The following is a 12000-nucleotide window of genomic DNA, read 5'->3' as shown; positions in this document are numbered from 1 at the left end:
ACTCACTGTACTTTGGTGCCGGATTACCTGGATTTCTATTCCAGCGACGGAAGGTTTCTGGGTCCCGTCAAGCACTTGTGGTAGTCAGTTGCAGATCAAGATGGGATTGACCTCCCTTAGAAATAAGGGTGAATGCCTTGTGTTTTCAATTAAGTAGTACCCTGGCCAGAAAAAGTCAAATCACTATCACTTGACTTATTGAATTGAAACATATTTTCGGATGGATCGTTTCAGGGTAGACAGACTCTGAACCCACCTTGGGCATTTTTTGGTCAAGAGGATGAATTATGCGGTAATCATAGTCCATAGGTTCTAGAATGTTACTTTGCATCTATTCGGCCTATCCGGTCGTCGGGTCCCATTGCTAGATGGTTACTTCGATTAGTGCAGGAAGTGTTCTTGTACTACCGGTTTAGGTTCGAACCTGTGAGGTCACACGCTTAGAAGTTTCTGGATTGATCAAATGGCTGATTAACGATTGAGAATCGTCTAGAGGTAAAATAGTCAACGTGATTGACTGATTGCCCTAAGCAATTGTTGCTTGGAGAAGTTAATTGGTGATTGGATCACTGATTAGACTCAATTTGATTGAGTAATAGAGATTGGGCTTGACCAAATTCAAATATGATTTGAAATTGGTAAAACCGTAATTGACACCAAAATTGGTTTGGTAAAAATGTCTAATTTGCCCCCAACTAAATCAGATTTGGCTTGAGTCAAATTGGATCAAAATCAATTATGATCCTAGTATGACTTCCTTTCCTATGTGGGACCCACACACTATATGTGGGACCCAGGTCCTGCCTAGGTGGGACCCACATACTGTATGTGGGACCCACGTCCTGCATTTATGAGATCCACATACTGTATGTGGGACCCACATCCTAGCCACCTCACCCCTTTGCATGCGTGACACGTGGCGGAGCAGGACACCTCTTTTGCTTGCATGCGTGACACGTGGCGGAGCAGGACACCTCTTTTGCTTGCATACGTGACACGTGGCGGGCCTGGACACCTCACACTCCTCCTGATGTCATCCATGACCTCATCTGCCTCATGAGGTCATCCATGACATCGCCCTCCAGGCCACCTCACCCCTTTGCATGCGTGACACGTGGCGGAGTAGGACACCTCTTTTCCTCGCATGTGTGACATGTGTCCTGGCAGGACACCTCATAGGGACACCTCACCCTCTTCTTGGCTTATAAATAGGCCACCCCTCTTCCTTCTTCTTAACACATCAAGAGCACCAGAGAAAGAGAGTGAAAGGAGAGAGTAGTTCTGAAGGTGAAAACCCAAGAAGAAGTTCTTGAGCTGTGAAGGTCCATCTTCTTCCTTCTTCTCCCTTTCAGCCAACCTTCTGCCTCCCTGCGAGCTAGCACTCCCCGGAAAGCTGATCATTCCGGAGCTTTGCGTGGACGAGTCATCGAGGCCGGACGCTTGTGCGGCTGCGAAACATCCTTGAAGGAACCTCCTTCTAAAGGTAAAAGATCTGATCTCTTTTACGATTGAGATATGATCTCAATCTTCAAATCACAAAAAGTTGTCATTTATGCATATTTATTTGAATCACACAATCCTCGGAATCTGAGAGCTTTGTGATATTTGGTGTCAAAGCAAAGGATTAGTGGAGACTATCCGATTTTCGAGAACTCTCACGCGTGATCGTGTGAGGAAGCGTGGCTCTCCACCCGGGGGCTCATATGATGAGTGCTTTGATAGGCACGCGCGGGTGTCACCCTATGTATTGGGACTGAGCCCGCGCCACATGTGATGTGCAGTTGAAGACTATCTTCGACTGGTACCAGAGTCAAAATATTTAAAATATCAAGCATGTTTTGGGTTAAAATGTTTAACCCGTTCTTTCCGCATAAAAAATTTCTGAAATTCATGCTTAGCCCTCTGCACGCACACCATCAATTATAGTACTAAACACATGCCCGCACGAATCCTCACATACTCTCCCCGTTTAAGTCTTGACATCCTTGTCGGGCTAAAGATTCAAATCTAATCACAAGCACCACAATTGGCCCGTGGTTAGCCCCAATAGATCTACGTTGCAGTGTCTTCTAGTCCATATAGGTTATGGGTCGGATTCGCTATGATACCATTTGTCATAACTCATAATCTCATTCAAAATGGTAAACTAGAAGGTATTATTATCCCCATCTGTCTGAATGATTGGTCTCAACTCGGGAGGAAGAACTGGTAATAAGCACAAAACCATCCAAACTGGAGCAAGGGTAGCAACGGTTACTGATTACCTGACTGAACCACCAGGAGCTTCTTCTATGGCATCAATGCCATTCTCTTAGGTTCTTTGGTCTTATGTAAGTACCCAAGATCTATCTAGCGAATAACCGATATAGGACAAAAACACGTCCGCACGGGTCCTCACACTAGGTCCTAGGTTGGTTGTTCAAAGAGTTAACTATCATTTTATGTCCATTTTCCTTTTTGCATCATCAAACAGGGCATTTTGGGGACTAATTCAATAGGAATGGAAGCCATTCCTTGGGTTATAATGCGCGCATGAGGTAATTAAGAGAATGACGGTTTTATATTTTCTTTTCTTTTTTCTTTTTGTTTAGCGAAGAAAGAATATTGATGCCTATTTTCCTATTTGGCGACTCAATTTCTCTATTACTTTTAAGATCCTGGAAGGCAGGCTGTAGGATGCTGCATTGAAATTGGATTGGTTGCAGATATTCCCATTCAACATAAAAGGACTAACTGGAAGCTTAGTGACTCCCCCCTGAACTGATTTAGTTTGTGAGCTGTTTCATATTCTTTCAATTTTCTCATGGCCTGGAGTTCTTCAGGTAAGATGCTAAAAGATCCAAAATTTTCCACTGAGTATTTCTAAACAGAACAAAATTATGTTCCGCGACCAGTATTGCTCAGTTTTCCATTCAAGATTTAGCAGTAATTTTCAAGGGAAATAGTTAAGTTTCATATTAACTTTGTTCATTGCTTGTCAGGAATGTACTAAATGGTTGATACTAAGAAGTAAGAACCACATGATATTAGATTCAACATTGGCCTCTAATGATTCATACGTTGCATCCGATCTTTGCTTTGATGCATACCATTGGCACAGCAGATTTTGAGGCAATAACCATCCAAAGCAAGAAACTAGCATCCAATGCTAATTCCTATGCAGGCTTGCTTCATGTAGTTTTCTATGGGTCACCATATATGCAATTTTTCCCTCAAAAACTTCATCAGCATTTCAGTATGAATGTTTGGAAGATTAGGTCATGTCTGCATTCCTGATAAATGTTCTCAATCTCCATCAAAAATTATATTTTTTTGATATCGAATTTGAAAGTTCAAATCTTTCCAAACAAAAAAAAGAGAGGGGAGTGCGAAAATTTCAGAACTAATTTCGCCATTGTTTAATCCTATTAACTTAAGGAAACTGCTCTTTTCTTCCAAAGAAAAAAAGTAGATAATCAGTCACTTTTGTTAACAGTTTAGAAAATCTAGCAATCAATGATTTCTCTGATCCAAACTAACCAAGGGATAAGACATTACAAGTTATTTTAGAACTTTATCTAAAAATTACTCAAATTTCATTTGCATGATACGTTATTTTGCTTTCAGGTAACTTTTTCTTAGCTTTTCTGCAATTTGTGTGGCATCTATTCTGTTTGTTGCAAAAGTAGTACCAGAAACTAAAGGTAGGACCTTGGAAGAGTTTCAAGCATCCATGAATTCCTACAGATGAACATTTTTAGGGACAACCAATTTGTTGTCGTAAGCAATTCAGCAAGCTTTAGGGCAATCTTTGAAACCAATTTCTCTAAATAATCGATCTATGTCAAATGACATCTCAATCAAGCAATCATCGATGGTGATTACTGTGATTTTGTGACAGTATTTCCGAAAGATTATTGTGAGGTTTGATGTTCCTGCAAGGAAACTTCTGCTTTAGAGAGTGAAATGAGAGAAGAAACTTGCGTACGTTGGAGGCCGGGGTGATTTTTTGCATTTATATAACACAAAGCCTCTTGCTTCTATTAATATTGCGATGGAAATAAGTAACATTAGTTTCCAATCCATCCTTCAATTGGACTTTTCCTGAGAAGAAAGTATTCTTATATATAATAAGCCAGTATAGCAAACGACAACAACAAAAAACAACATTATTGGATAGTCTCATTGTTCACAAATTATAATAATATATTCTCAGATCGATACCTCCGTAACATTTATCATAAAACTTATGGTGAAAAGATCAAATAACATTTGATATCTGAAGCCAAAGGCTGCTCATTTCTTCCAGAGTGGTCAAAAAAAATTAGTCTCCAGTCAATTACCAGGGAGATATCAGACTGTTATAGTGGATTTTATGAATATGTTATCATAAAAATTATAGTGAGAACATCACATAAGCTGATATGACATCTACTGATGCAACAGAAGACCCACCAAGAGTTGGTGTACCCTAAAACCGATGGGCGCCCATGGTTTGGCAAGGGGAAAAAAAAAGGAAAACCTTAGTCTGTCATAAAGTTGCCATCTAAGACTGTTACATATATTAAACGACAGAGGGTCATAAGAAGCCAATCCACAATTTGAAAGACCCACCCCTAATCTACATACTGTAACATCCATAACTCCTCCTAAAAAAAGAAAAAAAAAAAAAGCCTTCATAGTCCTCCTCCCATACTCTTCGAGCCTCGTATGCTCCTCCAAATCTATATAGATGATAGATCGAATCAATTCAGATCTATGTCATTTATAATAATTCAAAACATTACTCAAAAAAATAGCAAAAAGAGGTATTTAAATTTTTTAATACTTTATACTTACCAAGATGTATAGTTAATATGGGACTAAATAGATTCTGCATAATTCTTGCACATAACTATAGAGAGATAAAAAGATCTACTTATTAATAAAAAAGAGTTTGGTAATGTTAAAATATTTACAGAAGAAGAGAAAAATAATAATGAACGAGAGAAAAATATAATTTTATTTTTCTATTTTATTATATTCGATACATCTTAGGAGTTATATTAACTTGTATACAAATTCTATACATAAAAAATAATATAAGCTGATATACATTTATGCTAATAAAAAAAAATAATTTTTTCTGATGGAGGTTGTTATGTGATTCATAAAATCATTCTAACAAAGAAAAATAATACCGGCTAGTATAGAATTATGTTAATAAAAAAATAATACTAATAATATAAAATTATACTAATAAAAAATAATATAAATTAATATAAATTATTATGCTATGTTTAAAATTGTGCTAAAAAGTAATTCTAGCTGAGCACAAGAGAATCTTTTGTATATAAAAAGAAAATCGTCGAGCACTTATACTTCCAGTCCGGTCCACACAGAAATGAATAAATACAGCTGTACACCATTGCTTTCGCGGCATTGACCGACGAACCGCACCTTGGAATGGCCTCTTTTTGAGACTTGGTCTCCCCTTTTGCTTTCTCGATGGGAATAAACACGCTTTTTGAGAGCTTATCTTTTATCTTTATTCATTTCTTTTTCCCGTAGCAAGGATGGGAGCTTTTTTTTTTTTTTTCTTCACCCTTACCCTCACTTTCTTTTGGTCCACGGTGTGATCTCGACAACCGCTTTGGTCTTTTACATAACATCCATTGCATCTTATCATGAGAAGGGTTAAACAATATAATTTCTTTTGTCATGACAAAAGAGTCCAAATAACAGCTGTTTGAGGGTGTTTCATGTCATAGCCCAATGAGCTTGTAAAAAAATATAAAATATATAAATAAATTTATTTTATTTTATCAACTTAAGTTTTTAAGATAAATGATGATTTCAACATGATATCAGAGTAGAAGTTTTGAGTTCGAACCTTATCTTCATACTATTTAATCTCATTATTAAAAAATTTCATATGTTAGGCTCATCCATTAAAAAAAAATCCGGCCTACATATGAAGAAGAGTGTGAAAAAATATAAAATATATAAATAAATCTATCTCATCCTATTAGCTTAAATTTTTAGAATAAATGATGATTTTAATGGAGCTTATAAATGAGAGGCCCAATTGGCTTGTTGTTGGGGGACCATTGGCTGCCTTAGATCCTTCATGTGACCAGTGGCTCCCTGTTTAACCATCCATCTTTCCTCAGCTAAATATGAACAATGGAACAGGATGAATATATATGAACATTTTTTATTTTGTTATAAACATTTGTGCATTTCTTGCACAATTACTTGCCATTAATTGATGGATAGTTGATTGAACTGAATCCTCCATTTCATGTACAAGATAGAGAATTTTAATTTAGCTGAATTCCATCATGATAGATATTGACAGTACATAACCACCTAGCATGGCTTATGGATTTAAAAATGAGAGAGGAAGGAGTGGGGGTGGGGGGAGGGGTATGGTTGTTCCCTCTCCTAGAAATTGAAGAGAAACAAGTCCTCTAAATTATTGTGATGCAGCATTTTGGCTCTTTAAATGGTGCTGAAATTTACTTTGACTGCTCTTTAACTTTTGCTTTTGCCATAAACAACTGCACTCATTCAGCTGTATTTTTCTTAATCTGTAATACCTTTCATAATATTTTCATTTCTTTTGTTTCATAAAAATGGTGAACACACTTCCATGATTGAAAGTGTATATAATTTTCTGGCCTCATCTCTGCATATACATTGCGTCTACCATAATTGATACGCTTACATTGCATCTACTATAATTGATACCCTTTGGAACTGACTACTGTCCATATGAAATATCCGTCAATTAGACCCTCTCACAAAGCCTCCATTCTATCAATGGAAGTCTGCTACGTAGCCAGTCCAGAAGTGCATGGGGAGTCCTTCAAATTTCAAAATATCCCCCCAAGTAGCAGCAATACCTTGCTCATGATTGCAAATAGTTTCTCTAAATCACGCCTGCGAGATACGTAGGGCATGATGCGCGAGACATAATGCACGCATGAAACAACTATAAGTAATCCTCAGAACATGAGGGGGCTTGCCAAAGACGGCCAATCTGCATGCCTGAATCCCTTAGTGATAGGTACTGGCCCTTACCTATATAATCTAATTCCAAGAGATCCTTCAGGTAAGTGCTTTTGAGCTCTCACACGTCTTTATGTTATTGTTCTGCCACTCTTATAACCTTTACCGTTCCCTAAGAGTTTTTATAACTTACACATTGAAGGATCTCTTATCGGACACTTTCTGGCAAAAGAATTTCTTCGTTTTTGCTATTTTAGGTCAAGCCTAATATTGAAGCAAGGATCCGATTACAATCTTTGCTTCCTACCACTATCTCAAATATGCTTTAACTTTTTGTTGATCTTTACAGCCTGAGCAGTCGATCATCGAGCCCTTTGGTAACTTTATTAGCTTAGTGCCTCAATCATATCGATTGTCAACGGCAACTTATTTGGCCTAGATGATTAACTAAAGATCTCCACTAACCATTATATTGTAGAAATAGATATCCACCCATTGGTTCAACTCCATCTCTCTAGAGGAGAAAAACCAACTAAAAAAGAGAGTATTGGTCTAATTAGGTAATAAAAAAATGTAATTATGCTATCATTTTTTTAACTTTATGGTGCGAACATTATCCATTACAATTACTTAGATCAAATAATTGAAGTTCAACACCGACGAGATTCTAATCCATAACCCCCTCTCATATAGAGAAGGGGTAAATTACTAGACCAGAGCGGCCATCACTTGATTATATCTCCCCATACATTTTCTCATATATGATACATGCATTTGAACCTAGTCTTTTATATCGAGATGTTAGTTTGTGTTGATATCATATATATCGGCCAACATAAATTAATAAAAATATGAGAAATGGGTTAAGACGACATATTCATGCTGATCAATATCTTCAAATCACTTTTCTGCTTTTAAATCAAAATTTTAATTAATAAATTCCAAATCAATACCCAGATATAATTTTTAATATTAGTCAAAATTTCAATATTTCTATCAAAAATATAGATAAAGATCTCGAAAAATACCAGTTATATTTAAATTTTTGCTAAGATAAACTGCTATCTCGGTTCATCTCGCACTCAACCACTGATTGATGGAAATCCAAAAATCTTGCCTTTTTACATAATATGTGCCAAGCAACAGCAAACCCTCAAAAAGTGTTACGTAATAAAAAAAATTTCCATCCGAGTAAAATCTCAATCATAAATCTCATGAATCAATGGCAACAACCCTTCCTCTAATTTCTGCTCCTTTTTTTTTTTGGTACAATAGTTGCTCATATTACTCTGATGAGTGTGCAACTAGCAAAATCAAAAAAAAGAAAATAACAAAGCATTGAAGGGGTGATCCAAATATGGCAAGAGAATCTCTCCAAAATATTGAGCGGCATAAGTGGCAATGCAACCGGTGGCTCTCTTGGTCTTTTGGTACAGCATTCCAACATCCCTCGGATATCACAGCACAATGGGGGTCTCTTTTAGGTGAGTCACGTTCATCGCACCACACTCTTAATTGCCATAGACCCAAGCTTACATCCAACAACTCCCAATATTTTGTAGAGAATACCGCAACGCTACTACTATTAAATTATCATTTTTAGAAACAATTGGCTCGTAGCACGGGTGGTTGATCGTAATGTTGGATGCTGGCGCTGTATAAGATATTCCCTGAATTATTATACATCTATTAACACAAAAATTACTAATATTCTATGACAATAATTGGACGCACTTCTTTCCACAAGTAGGGCCCACATACCAGTACACGAACGCTGCAAGATGCGATGCTCATGGTCCAAAGGCTTTTTTTTTTATTTTTTTTTTTAAAAAATCGTTGTTCTCTTTTTACGCGTCGATGACCCAGTAGTGGCAGACATCGTTTCGGTGGGTCCCACTTTTAGGGAAAGAGAGAAGGAAGAGTGGGACGACCAGGACAAAACGACGTCAAGAAACGTTTTCTTTTCCGTTAGAAGAATCTCTGACCGACCCGGCCGGCGAAGACCGGTTCAAGATGTACACGCGTCAACCATCCACCGGGGCTTCCAGGCCTTATCCTCGCCAACCTACTACGCCTTTCTCTCCATAAATTAAAGCTGGAAGCAACCGCGAAACCCTCACACCGCCCTCGCCATCTCTCTTATGAGGAGTGGAAAAAAGAAAAAAAAAAGAAGGAAGCCCGTTAGATTTAGAGATTGAAGAACCCACGCCGAAATCTCTTCTTTTCTTTATAAACCCTCGCTCTTCGATCCAGAAGCCATCGAAATTTGTTGACTTGAATCATTTCTTCTCTCTTCTTTCTTCTTCTTCGCCATGGCAACGGAAGTCTTGCGGCCGCACGACGTCCTCATGGCCCAGCGGATGCGGCCCCTACCGGCCTTCCTCCCCCGCCGGAAACCTAACCCCAAGCCGTCGAGGAAGACGCCCTCGCCCCGGCCGGAGGCCAGAAAGAGGCGGGAGGGCTCCCCCAAGCCGGCAAAGTCCGGCGGAGCCGCCGCCGAGGCTGGAGGAAGCCGCCTGGTGGCGGGGCAGGTGAAGATCCTGAAGCGGGGCGAGTCGCCCGACGCGTTTAAAAAGCCGGAGATGGCGGCGGTGTTCGGAACGGGGAGGCTGGGGCCGGACCCGGAGATGGTCCCGAAGCAGATCAGGTTTGGGGATCCGAAGACCGCTGCCGTGGCCGCGGCGGCGACGGCGGATATGTACGCGGGCTCGGCGTTCGCGGTCTCGCCGTCGCCGAGCTCGCTGCCGCTGCCGAGTTTCTCCTTGAAGAAGGATGTGTCGGCGATCGTGGACTGTGCAAGTAAGGATCTCAGGCGTTTGCTCCGGCTGGAGTAGAGATCAAATAAATTAGAAAATAGAAAATGTTTCTTTTTTTTTCTTTTTGGTATGCTCTTCGGCTTTTCGTTCTTCTTGACTCTCTCCGTTTGCGTTTTAGGACAAACGGGATTTGGGGATGGAATGAGAGGTGCGATGGGGTGTTATATACGAATAATCAGGGTGTAATTTTTTTTTTTTTTTCTGTATATTTGTATCTGTTCTTGTGGAAGGTAGGAGGAAAAAGGAGGAGGATGGGTTAAAAGTATGATCGAAGATGGAGTGGAATCAGCAATAATGTATTATTAATATATATATATTTTTTATGACGTTAACTGCCCTCTCCACCCTGGTGGATGCAGAAAATACAAGGTGCTTCAACTTTGTTTGGTATTCCATATGCAGGGGCCGCCCAACACATCTCGAGGCCTAAGGCGAACCAATAAATAAAACTTTTTTTTTAATAATAATTTTTTTAATAAATATAAAATATTTAAAGAATGATATGAAAATAGATAGCTATTAAGTATACTATTTCAATAAAGATACATGAATCTAATAAAAATATATAAATTTTTTTTTAATTTTATATAATTTTTGAATGGGAGCACAGAAAAGTAATTATCCTAAAAAAAGATCTTGAAACTGATTAAATAACTGAGATAATACTTGACAATACTGTTTACCCCGTCAAGCAAGAGAAGAATAGGAAAAGGTCATCCCATGGCACTTTATAGCCAAGGTAAAGAAAAGAATTTCTTCAAGGAGCCTCCCTATAGAGAAAAATAGGGGTATTATGGAAAATTCACTCCATCTAATTAATAAAAGTTCCATCCCACCATCTCCCCTTCAAGTGAGTACTCAAGCAGCAACTGCAGCAGCTATTGAACCCCCTCCCTCCTTTTCTCTCTGTACCACCCAAGAGGGGAGAAGAAACCGATAGGAGAAAATTAAAAGAATCTCCACCCTCCAAGAAGTCCATTTCCAATCCCCCTTTCTTCTTGATGGCCCAGCTGGGTCAGGAGTAATATGAGGGAAGGAAAACCAAGACCAAAACCAAAAAAGAGAAGGGATAAAGATAAGAGTCGCTTCGGGCGTGTATCAAGCCAACCAAATCCCTCCTCTCTCTCTCTCTCTCTCTCCCCCCCAAACAAAACTACTGTCCCCAACTTCCCAAATTGTCCCTCTGCAGGCCAGAAAACTCTCCACCTCCCTTCCATCAAGGAGGAAGACTCGTAGCCAGCTCCTGTTCCCGTTTTATATGGGGCCTTTGCTTCCTTTTAGTCACGACGCAAGAAACTTTCCTCTCTCTTTCTCAATCTCTTTGCTCCCTTCGCCTCCCAGAGGCCTTCCATTGGCCCGAGGCCTTAGGCAGCCGCCTCGATCGCCTAAGGCTCGGGCCGACTCTGTCCATATGAAGAAGCTGATGGGTGAGCTGCCTTTGGAACACACACACACCAAAAAAAAAAAGAAAAAAAGAAAAAAAGAAAAAAGCTTATGGGTCCAGACTGTATTTTTCTTTCTTTTGCCTCCTCTTTGGGAAAAAAAAACATAATTGAGGACACAATTTTTATAAGAGGGAAGGATGTGAGACTTGGGGCTGGGAAGCTTTTTTTTTTTTTTTGAGAATATGATTTTTGAAAAGCAGATTTCTGAAAAGAACATGCCTCAAAAAGTTTTATGTTTGATAATGAAAAAGTAACAGATTTTCAGAGTACTTATGTTTGGTTGACCATTGATGGGGACATCAGCTAGGTCCCCATTTTATTTGCATATTTATTTGTTTCTGGGCTTATTTGCATTTTAGGGCTTATTTGTGGTATTTGTGGGTTTATTAGGATTTATTTCTGTGTAAGGGGATTTATGCAAATTTTGTAGTTTGGCCCTATATATAGGGACCTCTTTTCATGATTAGGGTTTTAATGAAAGTTTAAGAAATTTTTTGTTGCCCAAGGTGACAAGCCAAGAGGGGGGGGGTGAATTGGTTTCTTTTAATTTTAACTATCTTACTTGTGTTAAATGATGAGTTAGTGAACTTAAACAAATCACAATACAAACAACAAGAAGTATAGTGGTTCGGTGCTCTCCTTAGCACCTACGTCCACTCCCCAAGCGACCCCTTGGGAATTCACTATAATCCCGCGGATTACAGTTGGATTGTTTTCCGGGCTCACAATCCAAAAACTTTTACACTTTGGTTTTCCGGGTTCACCAA

At 39.0% G+C, this 12000-nt stretch overlaps 1 protein-coding gene and 1 long non-coding RNA gene across 2 annotated transcripts; both read left to right on the top strand.

Moving 5' to 3' along the window:
- The first annotated feature begins 1237 nt into the window (after positions 1-1237).
- On the top strand, positions 1238-4580 carry LOC148714883 (uncharacterized). The gene is made up of 2 exons (XR_015975780.2): positions 1238-1483; positions 2474-4580. It is a non-coding gene; the product is annotated as an uncharacterized LOC148714883 (long non-coding RNA).
- A 4560-nt stretch (positions 4581-9140) lies between these two features.
- LOC103707539 (uncharacterized) lies at positions 9141-10061 on the top strand. The gene has a single exon (XM_008792069.6). It carries the CDS (start codon positions 9285-9287, stop codon positions 9804-9806), a length of 522 nt encoding a protein of 173 aa, XP_008790291.4. The 5' UTR covers positions 9141-9284; the 3' UTR covers positions 9807-10061.
- Positions 10062-12000: the final 1939 nt, after the last annotated feature.

Source organism: Phoenix dactylifera, chromosome 2 (genome assembly GCF_051530095.1).
Source record: "Phoenix dactylifera cultivar Ajwa chromosome 2, Ajwa_hap1_PhDact_Kaust_v1.1, whole genome shotgun sequence".
Taxonomy (NCBI): Eukaryota; Viridiplantae; Streptophyta; class Magnoliopsida; order Arecales; family Arecaceae; genus Phoenix; species Phoenix dactylifera.
This window is presented reverse-complemented; position numbering and strand designations above follow the sequence as displayed.